We start from the raw sequence: 19,688 nt of genomic DNA, 5'->3' as shown, positions 1-19,688 counted from the left end.
ATCGTAAATGTGAAAGTACTAAAATCTGTCAATGTGATATTGACCAGATGTGCATATCCAGCAATTATATGCATGTGTTCTTGAGCTGGTTGCAGCATTTTGTTCTTTAACCTTACCTTTCCATTCCTGGGTCATGGAGTATGTCACTTGAACCAGCATCTGAATCTCAAAAGCTTCCAGTGGTCTAGGATTTATGTGGTACCCAATAGCGAGTAGGCTAAGAATTCCCTGGTCCACAATTCCATTTATCCATCCTCCACCACTTCTCCTAATCTACCCAGCATGCAGGGCATTGTATCTAATGAAAAATAGAGAAAACAAAAATCTGTCCAGTCCCTCAGCATAGCCCTGTCTTAAGACAGGCCTTACCTGGGGCCCTGGCCGAAGTGGTCAAGGAGTAGCCTCACTTTGGCTCTCAGGTCCCTCGTAGCTCATGTGCCTTAGCCTAGCACAGTGTTGGAGATGTCCATTGCAGTTCTTTCTCACAAGTCTCATGCACACATTCATTCTGGTATACTTGGAATAACTGGGGTACTGGAGTTGTCCAAAGTGACATTGCTAACTCTGACCTGTCACTTTATTCCTTAGTCATGGTCCTTTAAGGGTTTGCCAGAGTCCAGTATGGAAAGGAGCTATCTCTCTAACCACCAGTGGACTTTCAGTCTCACCCTCTGAACTGTATATTGACGTTGGATTGGTATTTGTAACCCTATGCCTAATCCTGTAGAAATGCATTCTCACTCAAAATAGGATAATTTTCCGTTCCCTTTTGAGAACCTGTATATTTTTATTAGATTGTCATTTTGAATGATAATATATGAATAATTTTCCCGGTCAGTTTCCCTTATCCTTCAAAGTTTCGCACATGGATGACCTGACCAGACAAAAGAAGGTTAAAGCATGTTTTTTTCAAGTGCTGCAGAAGGTGGGTACTTTTGCTACATACCATTAACTCTTAATATGTGGAAATGGTTTATGCTCATTTCAATCTATCCACATCTTACCTTCACTTGGCCATTTCTCGGCCTGCCTATTTATTGATATCTTCATTGTTTGTATCTACCTTTAACCTTGAATCCATCCTACAGCACAGCATACAAGGAAAGGTCTTTGCTCTTTCCTGATCCTGTTCCTTAATGAAATTTTAGGAACTTAGAACAGTAGCTTCTGGATGCAGGTTGATAGCTATTTTACCTCCTATTTATTAAAAATACAGATACTCAGGCCCCAACCTAGGATTACAGAGTCAAGAATCTGTACGAGGAGATGCTGATGTAGCCATTCGGGAAAGCTATCTTGAAGTAACTAGTCAAATTTTAATAACATTCATCCTCTATACCTAGCACTTCCACTCCTGGATATATATCCCAGGGAGTCTGTTCATTGCAGTGTTTGTTTGTGGAGGTTAGGGAGGTGTTGGCAGGAATTCATAGATGAACACTATGGAGTGTATATAGTGCAGAAGTTAGAAGTAAGGCAGTAGATGAAAACATAGCAACATGGAGTAATCTAAAAACAATCCTGAATATTTTATCTTTTCTTATGGCTGAGTAATATTCCATTGTGTATATGTATACAACACGTCTTCTTTATCCATTCATCCATTGACTGGCACTTAGGTTGTTTCCGTATCTTGGCTCTCCTAAGTAACGCTGCAGTGAACACAGGGGTGCGTATATCTTTTTGAATTAGGGTTTTTATATTCTTCCAATGGATATCCAGTAGTGGAATAGCTGGATAAAAAAAAAAGATGAAATCTTGCCATTTGTGACAACATGGATGGACCTTGAGGGTACCATGCTAAGTGAAATAAATCAGATGGAGAAAGACAAATACCATATAATTTCACTCATATGTGGAATATTAGTAAATAAATAATCAAACAGGGACTTCCCTGGTGGTCCAGTGGTTAAGACTTCGCCTTCCAATGCAGGGGGTGCAGGTTTCCCTGGTCAGGGAGCCAAGATCCCACATGCCTCATGGCCAAAAAACCAAAACATAAAACAAGTAATATTGTAACAAATTCAATAAAGACTTAAAAAAAGAAGGACCACATCAAAAAAAAAAAAATTCAAACAAACCAAACAAAAACAAACACATAGATACAGAGAACTAAGTATTGGTTACCAGAGGGGATGGGGGGTGGGGGGAGGGCAAAATGGGTAAAGGGGGTCAACTGTATGGTGATGGATGGAAACTATACCTTTGATGGTATAATGTAATGTATACAGAAGTTGAAATATTATATTGTACACATAAAAAGTATATAATATTATAAACCAATTTTTTAAATCCTGAGTAAAAAGAAATAATGAGACTTGTTATACAGTACCATTTACATAAAAACAATTTACATGGCAAAACAACAATGCACATTTTATAAGAGCATAATACAAGCAGAAGGTAATATGATAAACACATTGGCATGGTTACCTGTGGCAGTGAGGAATGGAATGGGAGTAGGGAATGTGGATAAAAGAGAATACATTTTTTTTAACGTCTACATGAGTAGGCATTATAATTGGTAGCTTTAGCTAGCACTCACAGGTAATTCTGATGTGCAGCCTGGTTTGGAAATTACTGGTTTAAAACTGTGAATTCCCACACAGTTTGACTCTTTTGCTAAAATGAAATATTTGAAAGCTGCAAGTTTGATTTGGAGAATATTTTGATGCTTATTTCATATTTCAGTTAGAGTATTTTCTTGTTCAAAGAAACTCAGTACATTTCTTTAGGAATTAGATATTAGGCTGTATTTTATATTTATAAAGTAAAATATTACCTGGACTAAGAATACATTTCACTCTGAAAATCCCAGCCTTTGTTGACATTTTATTTAAATTGTTGATGGGAAATTCATGGTAGATTTGAAAATCAGATGACTTCATTTCTAATCAGAGCTTGTCATTGTTTCTTTACTGTTATTTCCAGGCAATGAGGGAAACACCACTGATTTTCCTCATTGATGAGGCCCAGTATATGGATGCAGCCTCCTGGGAGTTTTTGGGAACTTTGCTCTCCAGTGTGCCCATCATCATGGTGATGACATTGACCCCTACCTTCACCCTGTGTGGCTGGGCCCAGCACTTCCTGCAGAGCCCTCAGGCTATCTTTGTGCCCATTTCGAAGTTGGCAACGACCTCACTGTTGAGAATGGCATGTTGGGAACTGGGGGTGGTGAGCATCCCCCAAGAGCTGCAGATGTGAGTGGCTAGGACTAGCTGGGTACTTCATTAAGGGAGGAGCCAGTGCCATAATATAAGAGAGGGCTCAGGTCTCACACCGGAGTTGGGGGAGAGAATAGCATTAGAAACCATGATGAGGCCCAAAACTGGATTTAAAAGTAGACAATCTCCTAGTAACCCAGTAAAGGGCTGTCTCCCTGGGCTCTTCACCCAGGTTTTCACAGGACAGTTAGGACTTGGATGCCTTGCTTAATAGGTCCATTATGTGTGGTCACGCCAATTTCTGCCAGACCCTTTAGCAAGGGGATGTTAGTTCCTTTTAACATCAACAGAAGCAAAATAGTTGAGAGAAAAGTTACTGCCAAAACCAATCAGAAACATTTTTTTACATTTCTGTGCTGCTGCTTCCCTCTGTTAGTGTATATCATCAAGAACTGACTTTAACAAAAGAAGAAATATTCCTCAGTATGAAATACCCTTACGCTTGGCTCTCTTCAAGTGGGCATCTTTAGTCAGCAATCCCCTGCTTACCTCTCTACAGCTACCTTCTCCGCAGGTGCTTTGGAAACCCCCTTTACTGTGAGGTCTTATGCCAGGACCTTCTCTCTAAGAACATATTGCTCTTTCATGACCTCCAAAAGGAGGAGGAGGAGAACAGCAAGTGGGAAACCCTCTCAGGTAAGCTGAGCTTCCCAGGGTTCTACCCTGATCCCACTGCTGGAGTTCATTCTTGAACATGACATCACCTGGTCCTAATTAGGCATGTGCCTCTTCCCTGCTGACATCATAAGCAAGATTAGGCCTTCCTGGCTAAGTGTACTATACAAATAATATGCAGCTGTGTTGAAAACACTAAATACCTGCCTCAGATAAAGTAATTGAGTCAATCTACTTTAGTTCCTTTTTGAGCAGCCTAGGAGGCGGGGATAGGAAAATAGGATTTATAAACATCAGAGAGGATTGATAAACATGACAGTCTAATAGAGAATTGCACATTACTGATGAGAAAGATGACTTGACGGTTTGAATGGGGGAGGGGAGAAGGGAGGAAGAAAGAGATAGAAATATGTGTAAATCTAGAAAGGCATCCTAGAGCTGTGATGTAATAGAAGAGAGGGCTATTGGAAGGTAAACAGGAAGAGTGAGAATGTTAGGCACCGTGTGTTACAGAAAATGTTGTTCGTTTTTAAGAGAAAATGAGAGAACAGGCAGGATGGGTGGGGTAAACCACTTTAAACGTGTATGCTCCATTTATCTTAATCCTTTCAGTTTCTTGACTAAATTTTTGTGTTTTTGTGCCTTTAAAACTACAGTCACTGAGCATGGTGTTTTCCTCAGTCATAGTCTTCTTTGTCTACAGCCAATGCCATGAAATCCACAATGTATAGTATTTCTCCTGCCAGCTCTGAAGACCAGGAACTTTATGTCTGCACAGTCAAGGATGATGTGAACTTGGATACAGTGCTTCTTCCACCGTTATTAAAAGGCAGGTCCCTTGAAGACCTCAAGTGAATCAATTACAGGTGTCATTGCACTTAGTAATTTGGTGGGTGATTGAGTATAGATCCCTCATTATCATGCTAGCTTCATTTCTTCAAAAAAGAAACCTGCCTTCCAGAAATAAATTCTGGCACTGCCGGAAGAGTTCTTAAAGACTTGTAATGCTACTTGAGTAATGTTTTATGTAAGTGAGCCCACTGTTCTCTTTGAGGCTGACTGATAACTTGGGAAAGTTTTCTAGTTGTTTAATAAAAACTATGACCTGAGTTTCCCTTTGTGCATATTCCTGTGCTAGAGGAGACAATAAGCAAGGGAGATAATGCTGCTGAGATTTAGGAAAATCCATGGTGCTGGTGAAGAGACAGTATTAGGGACATAGCAGGGGTTTGATAAAAAGAGTGCAAAGTAAGTTTATAATGACTGATGAGATAAAGAATAAAGTCATCAGAATTGGGTAGGCATAATTAGACAGACGGTGTTCTTTTTAGAGCTGAGGAGGGTTTTTTTTAATGTTCTGTTCGAATGTTTGGTGGCCAGGGTACTTTATTAAACCTTCTTGAGGAATGTTATGATGGATAAGCATGCCTTCAAGTCAGGCATGGTCTTATTGAGAATATGACACACATGTGAAACAACAGTACAGACACATTGGTAATTAAGAGCCAGGGCTCTGGCATCAGAAAAACCTGGGTACCATTGCTTCCTCCACTTAGTAGCTGTGAAACGTTAGATAAACTTATCTAAGCCTTAGTCTTCTCATCACTCAAATGAGGATAATGATAGCCCCTACCTCATGGGGGTAGTTGAAGATTAAATGAAATAAATCATGGTATATAATAAATAGTCAATGACTGTTAGCTATTATAAGCTGTTCACTCTGGTGGTTTTAGGTCCACCTGGACAGTTCATATTCCTACAACTGTGATAGGCCACACTTGGCGTTGGCTTTACTAACTTAGAAGTGTACAGGTCAGGAAACACAGCACTGTAGCAGAACAGCAGCAAGTGGTTTTCTTCAGTGGGGGTCCTCACAGCAGTACCCACTGCTATTCTCTGGAGCCTCAAGGAATAGCTTACATGTGATGGGATGAGCCCATGATGGATGGGTGCTTAGATGCCCCATTTCCCAACAGGGAACTGCTATCTCTTATAATAGTCCTGTGGGCATAGTTTCTAGGCACTGTGACCTGTTACAAGAATTACTACACTCAAGGAACCCCAAAGCTGTGGCTTTACCACCAGGTATTTGTAGCTTATTCAGTTTTCCTAGTCCAAATTCAGTTTCCAATCAGGGATCACTCTCTGCATAAGCAGTGTTACCTGGTAACTCAGCTGACATTCTAACTTTATAAGGATCCTAGGAAACAGCTAGAAAGTTAACCCAAGATCAGTATTGTCCACAGGGAAGGAAAAAGGATTTAACTCATAAGCTAAAATGAACAGTCCAGTCAGCAAGGCCTTGGTCTAAATGAAAGGCCAAAGCTACATGGTAAAAGGCCATGTAAGTTATAAAAGTATTTAAGAAGGGGACTGACATGACTATATTTGTACTTTAGGTGTACAGATCTACCACTAGTTAATGTGTTATTGAGATAAGAATGAGAGGAAATTGGAGATGTTCAAAACAAGGTAGTGTAGTGATCCAGGTGAAAATGACTGCTTATACTAAAATTGTTTAGGAGGAAATATATTCAAGAACATTTAGAAAGAGAATGAGTGGGTGACAAGTTGGTTGTGAGGGAGAGGGTAAAGTTTAGATTTATTCCAAGATTTTGGGCTTGGTGACTTACTGGTTCAATACCAACTGCTTTAATATATGGGTCAGAATATGGAGAGATTTACTAAAATGCTTGGAGTTAAGATCTTTATACTAATTAGAGTTCTGGGACCAGGAAGCCCAGCCTCCATGTTTAGTTGAAAGTAAGAAGAAAATGGATCTGCCAGCAAAAGGTTTTGGTGACCATGAGGAACAATTTCAGTGTTGTGCTGAAAACCTGATTGTTGGTTGAATAATGAATGGGGAATGGAGACAAAAGAGGACATGGAGATAAGGCTCTTTCAAGAGATTTGGCTGAGTAGAGAACAGATGGACAAAAAAGCAAGCCTTTTTTTTGAATGAACAGATTATTAACACAGTGTATTCTATGTTTGTAGAAAGCCGGTTCATTGCAGATTTTTTTTTTCTTCAGAAATAGCAGTGAACCAACTGGATCAACTGAGCCCAGGGGAACAGTTGCTGGTTAAGTGTGCTGCAGTCATTGGTCACTCCTTCCACATAGATCTGCTGCAGCACCTCCTGCCTGGCTGGGGTAAAAATAAACTACTTCAGGTACTGAGGGCTCTTGTGGATATAAATGTGCTCCGCTGGTGCAGCAAGAGCCAAGACCTTCCTGCTGAGCCAATATTAATGCCTTCCTCTATCGAGATTATTGAACAAACCAAAGAGGAGAGAAAGTCAGGTGAGGAAGAGCTCCTCCCTTGTTCTCAGGACTGAATAGAGAGCTTTGGGTGAGGGTATCTGTGTTCAGAAAGAATATCAATATCATTTATCATGGGCCTCAGTCTCTTAAAGCTTATGTCTAAGAGATTGGGGAAACTAATTATTTTAATCATGGAAGAGCCATGGTTATAGTGAATGAATAGCCTGTATTTTTCAGAATTGTCTTAATTTCAAGAATTCCAGCTCCATGTTAACCCCATGGGTTAAGTATTTGTATTTTGATTTTTGGTTCAGAAAATATTGCCATAGTCTTTTATTGGCTTCTTGGGATAAATAATAAGAAAATAAGATAAACTGTTTCTAATTTTAGAAATTCACAAGGACGTTAAACACATGTGATATTGAAACAGATATGAACAAAGCAAGATATAAATTAAATAGCTGCAATCTCATATTCTCCACAAAAAAGAATAAAATTGTGACATAGGCTACCCAAAGCATATATAATCCACAAACAATTTCCCTTTGACTTTGAAATATGTTTGGACCATATATTTGAGCAGAGCCTTCCTGATTATTTGATGTTTATAATAATTTGTAGTAAAAAAGCTCAATTTAGGAGGAAAAACTAAGAAATCTATCCAATGTAGTTCTCTACCACTAATCATTTCTTCCCTGTTGTACTTTATACTAGATATGGTCAATATCACTCTCAGATTGGTATAAAATTCTTTATACAAAGGAAGCCATAATACCAAATAGGAATTATAAATGAAATTTTCTTATACACTAGCAGCATGTGCTTGGGAGTTTGCTACCTGGTAGCATAAAAGGACTTTAAGGGAGACTCTCATTTAGATTTTCCTATATTTCAGATGCTGGCTCTCCTCTCAGGCTGCAAGAGGAACTATCCCTACCTCAAACCGAGGTGCTAGAATTTGGAGTGCCTCTATTGCAGGAAGCGGCTTGGGAGCTGTGGCCCAAGGCACAACAGACAGCCCTACACCTTGAATGTGCCTGGTTCCTTCGAGATTTGGCCTGCCGCTGTGGGAGCTGTCATGGGGGGGATTTTGTCCCCTTCCACCGTTTTGCCATCTGTTCTACTAAGAGCTCCAGTGGGACCTCCCGATCCTGTAGCTACAAAGATACTGGCTCGATACTAACACAAGTGATCACAGACAAATTGCAGCTGCCTTCTCCCCAAGGTAAATCTAGGGGGCAGAAAGAGGACACGTGGGCAGCACTACTCTTTATTCGTGTACTTGGAGCTCTTTATTCAAAAGGTGAAATCAGATTAAAAGAGAAAAATAGGTGGAGAGAGCCATTTCTCACTGAAGTACCAGAAATAAGAAAAGTGTGATCTCAGAGTTAAAAGGAACTTTAGAGATTATTCTTGGTTTGGTTGGCAATCTTGGGCAAGTTACATAACCTCAGTTAACTGAGGAAAATAACAATACACACTTCATAGTGTTGTTGTGAGGATTAAATGAGTTAAAATATATAATGTGCTTTGAATAGTGCCAGGCACATGGTTAGTGCTCAATACATTTTAGTTATTGTTTTTATTATTATAGTTATTCAGCTCAGTAATTATTCAGCTCAGTACACATATATGGAGCCCTTATGTGTATCAGATGCTGCAGTTAGGTGTTAATAATACAAAATGAAATTATCAGTTTTTGGGGGGTGATACAGACATATAAATAGAGAATTCCAATATGGCATGATAAAGATGATGAAAATGGACTACATAGGTGTTGGGGTACCTAGAGAAGGGGCCATTAGCCCAGCCTGAGAAATGAGTAAGATAAGACTCTCCCTTGAGTGAGATTTGAGGGATAAGTAGGAGTTAGCTACTTAAAGAAGCTTGGATTAGTGGATAGATGTTCCCCAAATCCTATAGCCCTCTACCACATCCCAGATAAGAGTTCACCCTCGGGAATTCCCTGTGGTCCAGTGCTTAGGACTCCATGATTTCACTGCTGAGGGCCAAGAGTTCACCCTCTTTGTTTTACCATCTTCAGTTAGCTTACCTTGTAGGACATCCCATTTCATTCTCAGTAGCTGTTAGAAAGCTTCTTTCATCAAGGTGAACTCTACCTTCCTGCAGCTTTTTCACTCATTTTTCAGAGTTGTGCCTTCATTCATATTTGAAGACAGCTGTCAAGACCCAGGCAAATCTTCTCTTTTTCTACTTTGATAAAAGAGAAGTTGGTGTTGGTGTTGGCAGGGGAGAGGGATATGAGAGAGATGGTGAATCGGTGCTAGTAAAAGACTAAAATGAAGATGTTGATCTATGATCGTACCTCTTCTGGCCATAACATTCTTATGACTCTATGAAGGTGGACCAGTAACTTGGAGAAATTGGTCACTGGCTGATGAGCTCTACAGTCATTTGCACTTTTGTAATTTCTGAGGGGAAAGAGGAAAGTAGTAAATGTCCTGGTTGGTATTATGAAGAAATCACACTATCATTCATATTTCCTATATGGCCTTTTGTTTTTGAGAGGTCACTGTCAGCTGTAGATTCGACAGCCTGGTCAGTCCAGCTGTGAGAGAGGCCCAAGACCTTTCCAGCACAGCCGGACCCTGAGGAGGCTTCTCAGACCCAGGGCCGTTGTACATGACCATGCAGAACAGAGGGTGCTATTCACATGGGCTATGATATGGTGATGCCCTGACAATTGTGCATTGCAGTAGTGCTGCCAAATTCCAGTTTCCTTAGTTACCTTAGCCTTACTTTACCTTACCTTAGGTGACAGCATTAAATAATCAGAGAGCCAGTCCTTTTACTTAACGCAAGTCCTCCCTATAATTATTCTCTTAGACTCCTTTTCAGTCCCACCACCTGTGCTCCTGAGCCCAAATAGGTAACATCCCCACATCATTCCCAGTCTTTGCTTTTTGGTCAGAAGACAGCTGCAGAGGAAAAGGCAAATCTAGAGGATAAGGTTATTTAAGGCCACCCAGGTAAAGCTGAAAACCTCTGCTGGTCATTGTGACTCTGGTGGGATGTGTGCCCTCATGATTTTCTTCACTAGGTCTTAGGATCTGTGGTTTGCTCCCATCTAGTCGTAAATCTGATCTAGATATATTCTTGGATTTCTACTATTAGAATTAGTCATCAAACCAGATGGACACATTCTTTATTCATTTCTTTTGCAAACAGAATTAGGAATTGGTTTGGGAAGTTTGAGAATGAAAGGAGTTACTATTTGAATCACAAATAGTTGCATTTAAGGAAAAAATTAGCACCCTAATCTTGTGTGTAAGGCTAATTTTAAACCTAAACTTATCATTTTTATAATGGGGGAGGCAATTAGGTCATGAACTAAGCTGCAGTGGAAAGGTAGTCAGGAATTTTAAATATTCTCAGTTAATACAAATATGGGCAATTAAAGATAATCATCTCTTTCTCCCTACAGACAGTTTTCAGTTCCAGACAAAATCACCCAGAAGTCAGGAGGCCTTCACAAGGGAACACTGCAGGTAGATGGAGATGCTGAGAGTGGGCGTGGAGGAGGCCAGGAAGTGAGACACAGATAACCATTAAACTAGGGCACTCACCTTACCTGCAGACAAGGAAGGCATCTGACCACCCAGGAGTAGTGACTCTTGTACTCAGCCCAAAATTCAAGTTAACAGAGAATCAGAAAGGCAATTTTTGATTGTTTGTAGGGAAATTATTTTTTAGTGATTAAGAAAAACTTTATTTAATAGCTCTCAAATGTATTGTACATGTAGCAGATTTTTTTCAGCTATAAATTTGCCTTCTCAATTACTTTTGAGCCCAGATGATATTAAAATGATTTTACATTTCATAACCATGTACCTCCTGGCTTTCCAGTGCCTATCTTATCAATTTTACATGTTCCTACCTTGAATTCACCAGCCACTCTCGAGTTTCCTATTATATTTATCCAACCTGGTTTCCTTCAGTTTTCAAACAAAAATCTATATTCTACGTGAATCACCCCCACACTTATTGTGTCTCTGCTCACACAGTTCTGCTTTTTAAAAATACTCAGTGACATCCACATCCTTCCACTTAACAAAATGTTCACCATCCTTCAAAGCCCTCCTCAGTTCCCACTTCTTTCAATCATTCTATCTCAAAAAGATCAGACCTCTTTTGGACTCGTGGTGCCTGTAGAAAGTGCATTGGACTAGTAGTCAGAAAGGTGAACTCTAGTTTTGGTTCTACTCAGCTGTGAGGTCATACATAAGTCACTTAACCTCTCTGAGCTTCAATTTCCTCATCTGTAAAAGGGAGGTAATTTTTGCCTACCTGAATGGCAGGGTTATTGTAGGATAAGGTGGTGGTGTTATATAAAATAATATTCAAATATGCCATGATGGAGTTCAAATGTGCTAATAGATAAAGGTATTATTACTTACTGCTTTGTATCATTTTTATGTTTTCATGTAACAGTGTTAGTTTACTCTTCAGGTGTGGTCGTTTCCTTTAGTTTGTGAGGTACTTTGGCTTTGCCATTATAGACCAGGTCCCTGACTTTCAAAACCTTATGGAGCGATGGAGGAGAAAGATAGACATAGAATTAATGAATTATAAAGGAAAGCTTCCTGGACAAAGTGGCTTTGAGACCTGGTAATGCCTCAGCAAGAGCGGCTACTGTGTGGCCACTCTCAGCTCTTCATCTTCTCTCCACAAAGAACAGAGGAGGAGTTCCTGGATCAAGTGAACAGGAAACTGGCTCAGACCAGCCCCGAGAAAGACATGTTGACCACGAAGCCCTGCCACTGTAAGGAAGTCCTGAAGTTAGTACTGTCACCTCTCACCCAGCACTGCCTGGTCATTGGAGAAACCACTTGTGCGTTTTATTACCTGCTGGAGGCTGCCGCTGCCTCCTTGGACCTGTCAGATAATTACATGGTGAGCAAGCTCTGCTCTCTGCCCCTGAGCTGAGCCCTATGACTAGGGGAATTTGATAGGGATTTCTTACCATCCAGTAACTTGCAATGAAAAGTGGAGGAAAGTGGGAGAGAGAAAGGAGCTGTAATGGGTCTAGGAGAAAATACGAAGTGGGAGTGAAGGAGCACCATGTGCTGCCAGCCCTGCCCCAACTCCTGCACACACAGTCCAGCTCCCCATTTCTAACTAAATCCTGCCCCAGTTCAAATTCATCATAACCTTGATCTAGCCCTCGCCCCAGTCACACGCTTAGCAACATCCAAATCCTAATCCAGTTTCTCCACCCCTTGTCTTGTTTGGAGGCCTTCCTTTATTTGAGGAAGGCAAGCAGCCTTCTGGGCCAACCCTCAGCATTCTCGTTTTTTAAAAAGCACAAGGTGAAGATCTCTCAGTTTGAGGAGGCCACTTTCTGCTGTCTTCGGTCAGAGGTGAGGGCAGGGGGTAACCTTGAAGTTTGGGTTGTTTCTCCTTGAGGAATATCCTGTTATTTCCTTTAAAATCTCTTTTTATGTGTGCAATTATAAATGTGATTCAAATTCAAAGCAGAAATACATGTAGAAAGTCAAAGAGTGCTTACTAATCCCATGTCACCCCCAGCATAGTTAATAATTGGTGTGAATTCCACCAGCTATACACACATAGTCATATCATTATTGTTTTCCATTATTTTTAAAATAGAATCATAATTCTACATTGTCTTTTTTCTGCATCTGGCTTTTATTCTTAAAAATACAGATTGAACATATTTGCATATTGGCATACATCCAATCATAGTTACAGGTGCCAAGTACTACGTTATATCCATATATCACATTTACTTAACTATTCCATTCTTCATGTACATTTAGGTTGTCTCTAATTTGGGGTTATTATAAACATTTCTACAGTGAATATTTTTGTAAATATCTCTTTATTCCCTTGTGAGAGTGTTTCTGTAAGAGAAATTTCCAGAGGTGGAAATGCTAAGGCAGACAATATGAATGATTTTACAATTAATAAATATAATGCCAAATTGTCCACTACAGTATTATATGAATTCGAGTTTTTCTCACTTCTTCACATCCTTACCAACATCAGATATTATAAGTCTTCTTTAAATGTTTATTGGTCATTTATTTCTGTGAATTGCCTGTCATGTCCTTTGCTCACTGGAGTGTATATAAACTAATTCAGGGGGATGCAGGGGTGAACAGAATGGGTGAAGGTAAGTCAAAAGGTGTAAATTCTGGGGATGTGATATACAGCATGTGACGGTAGTTAACAATATTGTATATTTGAAAGTTACTAAGAGAGTAGACCTTAAAAGTTCTCGTCATAAGAAAAAAAATTGTAATTATATGTGGTGATGGATATTAATCAAACTTACTGTAGTGATCATTTTCCAGTATATACATATATTGAATCATTATGTTATACACCTAAAACTAATACAATGTTGTATGTCAGTTATCCCTCAATTAAAAAAATCATCACATTGCACACCTTAAAGTTACACAGTGTTATATGTCAAATATATCTCAATAAAGCTAGAAGGAAAAAAAGAACATACATTTCAGAGTCTCTCCCCGCAACCCTACCACTGAGCCACTGTGTCCTCTCTTTATGTATTCTACCAGAGGGGCTCAGCATACATAAATGTATATAATCTTTCCCCTTCCTTTGTTATATACAAATAGGAGCTCTCTATACTCCATTCCACATCTTGTTTTAAAAATAAATAAATAAATATACCTTGTAGATCACTGTATATCATTTATAACAAATTTCCCAGGGAATGAGATTTGTATATCAAATAGAAACTCTGGGGAAAGCATGCCATGAGACATTCCATTTTCAAAGGACAAATAGGGGTAAACTTACTTATTCTGTATGAATAACTCATAACAGCAACTTCCCCCAGCCTCAATACTGTTAAATCCAACAGAACAAAATGTGTTGGAATGATTATTTATCAGTTTATAAATGATGACTTCATAAAACCATGGGGGATGTTTTGTTAGAGAGCCGAGCTTTAAAATAAAATAAATAAATAAATAAAAACTAGTTGCAATGTGAACCTTAAGATAACCTTGGTTAGGAGAGTAAACCTAATGTGTATAATGCCTTTGAACACCAAAGGGAGTGTTAAGAGTTGTCCAAGGTATTGCATTATTTGTGTTTCAACCAAAAGGTCTTTGGAGCAAAGTTAAATAATTATTTCTTTCCCTTTATAAGAAAGAATTATTGTGCAGTCTTCCTAAGATTGTTCAGAAATTACCATAGACTTTATCATTTTCTTGGAGGATTTAGCCACAGAACATGCAGGTATATGATAACCTCAAGGTAGTTCCTCAGATCCTACCCTCAAATGCACTATGGTGGTACAACTTGTTTATGAAGAGGGATACGGGATTTGGTGATATCTCAGATGCTTTCCATGGCATCTGAAGCATCTCAGTCTCTGTCCAAATGATAATCCCATCTGAGTCTAGGAGCATCACTTTCTAAATCATAGCCTTCCTCTACTACTCACTGACAAATGTGTGGGAGATGAGAAAGGAGAGTGCTTTCTCCGTAATTCTGTTTTCTCACTCCTTTACTTGGCTCGTGGCCCTACTGGTGCCTGGTAGCGTGGCCAGGCTCTGCTCCAACTCAGCTCACTCTAGCACCTCAAGGGCCCCAAGTACACATTCCAAAATAAAAGCCAGTGTGTTACATCTAGAACCTTGTCCTTAATATTCTTCCCACATTTACATTACTGTTTCTCATTTTACCGTCTCCAGGTCTGTTTCAACATGGGACAGATCACCTTGGCCAAAAAATTGGCTAGGCAAGCCCTTCGTCTGCTGAAAAGGAATTTCCCTTGGACCTGGTTTGGTGTCATTTTCCAAACATTCCTAGAGAAATGCTGGCGTTCCTGTTCCCTGAGCCAACCCCCAGACAATCCTAGTGAGAAGTGAGAAGCCTAGCCAACTTGTCCTGTTTCCATTTAGGGCCACAGAGAACTAAACTAGGACCCAGCCTGGAGTTTTGCCTATTTGACTATAAAGACTGCTCTTTTTACAGCCAATTCATTGTAGCTGAATGAGGACTTCTTTTGTTTTTGGAGTATGGTATTATCCTGTGTCTTTCAAATAAAGATACATATATGTGTATTGTGTGTACACATACACATATATGGCAATTTAATATCAATATTATTTCTCTGATATATATACACATAATACTAAATTGCTACCTGGTTATTGAGCTATAATAATTTATAGGAAATGTATTCAACCAAAAGAGCAATTCAAAGAATGAAACCTTTTTTAAAAAACCTCTTTGAAAACTTTTTCTCTGGTTGAGAGGGATGAATTTAAAAGGCATATTGGGTTAGAAGTAGTGGGATCCCAGGAACCTTTCTGAGTCTGAAAGTCTGGGTGAGTAGACTCAGATTTCTTGTGGGGAAGGATAGCGGACACTGGTGAAGAATAAGGGCACGCTAACCACCCTTTGTTTCACACCAGTAAGAAGAAGCTGGCAATCCTGCAGCAGCAGGTGCAATGCCTCTCCCTGCTCTGGCAGCTCTACAACCTGGAGGCCACAGCCAGCAGCCGCAGGTTTGCCTACCTGGCCACTCTTATGCAGGAGAATTCAGCCAAGGAGTCTGCCAGTGAAGCCCAGGTAAGCCAGCCCTTGGTTTACCTCTGTCCTCACGCAGAAACCTAAAATGCTAGGTGGAGAGACCCTGCCAAGTCCCTGGTTAAGTGTGGTTCCACAGTAGCCCAGACTTAGCGGGACACCACTGATTTGGGTTTGAGCAGGGTTCTCAATTTGCAGTTTATAGATGGGCTTCCAGGTACGAAGCTATCTGTGAACTCTCTGAAATGAATGTTGACTTTTGTGTGTGTGTTCAAAAGAGCATTTGGGGAGTGATAGGAAGTGGGGAAGGGATCATAGCTTTCATCAGATTCTCAAAGAAGCCAGTGGTCTAAAAAAAGGATCAGAATTGCTGACTTAGGAAAAAAGAAGAAAGGGAAATATGTCTTCCTAATTTTAGTGTCCATCTGTCTATATCTCTCTTTTATCCATTTATTCAACAAATATCTGACGAACACCTATTCTGTGCCAGGCACTGATCTTGGTTCCAGGGAAACAGATAAGTGAAATATGTCGTATGTTAGGTGATAATAAATACAATGAAGAAAAATTACGTGAAGACCAGAGGACACGCAGTTCTGGGAACTGGCTGCAGGGTGAGGGGTGGGGATGCAATTTTAATAAGATGGTAGGGAAAGCCTTACTGAGCAGGTGGCATGTGGGCAACTATCTGAAGGAGATGAGAAAGTAAGCCACCTGGCTGTCTGGGAGAAGGGTGGCGAGGAAGAGGGCATAGCGAATGCACAAGGCACGCCGTCTGTGTTTGAGGAACAGTGAGGAGGGCAGTGTGACTAGAGGGGAGGGAGGAGAGGTGGAAGAGCCAGGAGATGAGTCAGTGTAGGGAGGGGGATGGGAGATGGTGCAGGCCCTGTAGGCCACTGTAGGGGTTTTGGCTTTTACTCTAAAGAAGGTGGGAAGCTGTTAGTGGTTTCTTAGAAGTGGAGTGACCAAGTCTGCTTATATTTTAATAAGATTATTCTATTGGAAACCTAACGAACACAGTGTGTCAAGAGTGTCATCAATGATGTCAAATGTGCATGCAACTGATAACAGAGATCTAGGCAGCAGTTCTGAAGAGTTCTAAGGGGCAAGAATCAGAGGACTTAATTAGGGAAAACATAGAAGACGTGCAGTTTGGCCAGCGTTTTGAAGGGGAAAGTCTTGGATTGGGGAGAAACAAGAGGCGCAGATGGAGAAAGTGGTTTGTTTCAAGAACAGGCAGTGAGAATGATCAAATTAGAAGTGTAGGGGTGAGAAGGAGTGTGTTTTCATAGCTGGAGTTGAGGTGAGTGGTGGGGCCCCCAGGAGTGCTGACTGAGTGAGCAGCAAAGCACGCAGGGGGCTCTTATGCAGGAGAGGGGCGAGATGGAGATGCAGCCTGACTGTACAGTCAGAATATTTACCCCATGTTTTTTGCCCTGCAGGTTGTCTCTGCCTACGTGGCCCTCTCCCAGTTCTCCCAGAACATGGGTGACAAGGAGAAGTGGCTGCATTGTGAGCAGGTGGCCATTCAGAAGAACAGCCTATGTTGGTTCTCCAGGGAGGGATTGTTGGCCACAGCCCAGCTCATGCAGGCCTTGGCCTACACCAAGCTCTGCCTCGGCCATCTTGACTTCTCCATCAGGCTGGGTAATGGGGCCTGACGCTGGTGGGCCTAGGGCTTTTAGAGAGGCCAGGTTCACCTCTAGACCTCACATGATGCTCTTTAACCTCCTTAGGTTTTCAAGCTCGTGAGATATGCAGACACCTCAAGAAACCAGCTCTGGAGAACCTGGTTCTCTCAGTTCTCTTCAGATCTGCATTTCTGAAGAAAAAGTATTAAGATCATTTTCTGTCCTTTGTATTTGTTGCCTTAGAAGGGAGGATATGATCTTCCAGAGAAGCTTAGAGTGGAGAGGGAGAAACTGTTCCCTCTCCACAGCCAGGACTGTCTCTTCTCTAGTCACTCCAGGAAGCATTGTCTTAAGTTTGAGGGGTCAGGAGTAGAAATGCAGAGTCTGAGCTACCAGATACTCCTTTTATCCCCCATTTTTCTGCAGGGAGGTAGGTAATTGATCAAGACCCTGGAAATTGTCTCAGAGTGATTTTCCCACTTCCGTTGCCTTAGAGACAGGTCTGATCCCAGGCACAGATGCTCTCTATATAAATAGAGTTATGGAGAGGAGATTTAGGGGATATTAGGCTGCTTTGAAGGTGTAAGATCCCCTCCTCTCCTATACTGTCCTCCCCATTCTCTAGCTGGTCCCAGTGGCTCTGTTTCTCGGCAGATTTGATCTGTGTGTCCATGTGCTGGAGAGTCAGTGGGCGCTCATTGCCCAGGGTCATGATGTCCTTGGCCTGGCCTGCTTCTATTCTGCTTGCTTAGATCTGCTGCTCTACGGAAAAGGTAAATTTGTGCCGGGCTCTGCTGTACTCCTGAGGGATTCAGACCTCAGGTGGGGTCCTGGGTTTGGAACGTAGGCAGTCATGAGCCTGTCCCTTAGGCATGGCCTCTGCTCCTGGCTTCTGGTTCCTTAAGGTCTAGGAACCACGTTGTGATTCAGGGATGTCTGCCTTTCAGGTGCTGTCTCCTCCCCTGTACCACACACCTTCTATACCACTTCCTACATGGACAACTTATACTAACTTGGTTACTTTCTCTGTCCACAGGATGGCTGTGTCGGCCCTTTGGGGAATGTCTGCATTTCATTCAACATTATGAGCACAGCTGCATTCTAAATTCTCAGAGCAATGTCATGCTGGGGGTCCACTCCTCTCTGGCCATGTGGTAATGTGGGGTACCAGCGTGTTACTCAGGGCTGTGGGAAAGGGTAGAAATTTGAAGACACCATGAACTCATTTAAACTATTGCCTTTTGCCCTCCCAGGCAGGACTGTTCCACATCTCCAACCCACTTCTTTGTTTTTGTTTTTTTTTTATAAATTTATTTTTTTTATTTATTTATTTTTGGCTGTGTTGGGTCTTCGTTGCTGCGCGCGGTTTTTCTCTAGTTGCAGCAAGTGGGGGCTACTCTTCATTGCAGTGTGTGGGCTTCTCATTGCGGCAGCTTCTCTCATCCAACCCACTTCTAAAGACCATTCACCTCCCATTTACCCCACATCTTATTCGTAGGGTTCTTCTTGTCCCTTAACAGGTTTGGGCTTATAGATTAAGGTTAAGGTTTAGAGTTACATTTAAGTGCAAGATAACCCATGGCAAGGCTGAATATCATTGGTTTCCTTTTAAGTCTCCTTACATGTGAGTTAGTAGCCTTGGCCACTTACCAGAATCACAATTCTGACTGTCCAGGAGATCTTAGAGCCTTAAAAAAGTGACAGTTCTATGAAAGAGCCGTGGTTGGTAAGCAGGGGAGAGAGCTGAGAGCTGTGATTCTTCCCTTTCAGGTTTGCCCAGGACTCACAGTGGAAGCTATTTGAGCACCACTTCTCCAAGGCTCGCCAGTTGGTGAAAAGAACCAATGCCTCACTATTTGGTTCACATGGCTTTGTCCGATTCCTAGAGTGCCATGTGCTAATGTTACAGAAGATGCCAGAGGGTGTCTTCGCGCATACTCCCTCAGAGACTCCCCACCAAACCCTCAAGGTACCTGTCTCCGTTACCCTTCAACTAACACCTAAGTTATGGTACTCTTTCTGCCACCTGCATCTCTCCCCTACTCTTCTCCTTGCTGCCTCTGTCTCTTTTTCCCCCTTGAACCCTTTTTTTACTCCACCTAGAAAGTCTTTCCACCTACCTCATGTATCCTCCCAGGTATTCTTGCATGGTCAGGACTGGATTCCTTAACTTGCTGGATTTGTACAGCTACTACCCAGTACCATTAAAAAGTTAACACTTAGCCCTTCTCAATGGACCACTCTGGCTCAGTCTATAGTTTGACACATCTCCCTGCATCCCTGCCTTCTGAGTCTAAAACATTCCAGTTCCTCTGTATCTCAAAACAGACTTTCTGGGCCTACTTTACCATCTGGGTGTACTTTACTCCTTTCTGTTAACCCAGCCCTGAGTGAGT

General features: G+C 41.2%; 1 protein-coding gene across 1 annotated transcript in view; it reads left to right on the top strand.

The window, feature by feature from the left end:
- Positions 1-19,688, top strand: part of LOC309638181 (adenylate cyclase type 10-like) — a gene marked incomplete at its 5' end in the record, with an annotated part of 47,539 nt that overhangs the window by 20,975 nt on the left and 6,876 nt on the right. The window contains 16 exons of the mRNA XM_082413777.1: positions 839-925; positions 2,932-3,203; positions 3,727-3,863; positions 4,546-4,671; positions 6,875-7,144; positions 8,001-8,330; positions 10,551-10,614; positions 11,800-12,019; positions 12,361-12,486; positions 14,821-14,993; positions 15,547-15,703; positions 17,104-17,308; positions 17,398-17,494; positions 17,947-18,065; positions 18,329-18,446; positions 19,063-19,261. Coding sequence (XP_082269903.1) covers positions 839-925; positions 2,932-3,203; positions 3,727-3,863; positions 4,546-4,671; positions 6,875-7,144; positions 8,001-8,330; positions 10,551-10,614; positions 11,800-12,019; positions 12,361-12,486; positions 14,821-14,993; positions 15,547-15,703; positions 17,104-17,308; positions 17,398-17,494; positions 17,947-18,065; positions 18,329-18,446; positions 19,063-19,261 — 2,700 coding nt within the window. The remainder of the gene's footprint in view (positions 1-838; positions 926-2,931; positions 3,204-3,726; positions 3,864-4,545; positions 4,672-6,874; positions 7,145-8,000; positions 8,331-10,550; positions 10,615-11,799; positions 12,020-12,360; positions 12,487-14,820; positions 14,994-15,546; positions 15,704-17,103; positions 17,309-17,397; positions 17,495-17,946; positions 18,066-18,328; positions 18,447-19,062; positions 19,262-19,688) is intronic.

The sequence above is a fragment of the Balaenoptera physalus genome (assembly GCF_965194825.1).
Source record: "Balaenoptera physalus genome assembly, chromosome: 11".
NCBI lineage: Eukaryota > Metazoa > Chordata > Mammalia > Artiodactyla > Balaenopteridae > Balaenoptera > Balaenoptera physalus.
The sequence above is the reverse complement of the archived record's forward strand: the minus strand, read 5'-3'. Positions and strand labels throughout refer to the sequence as shown.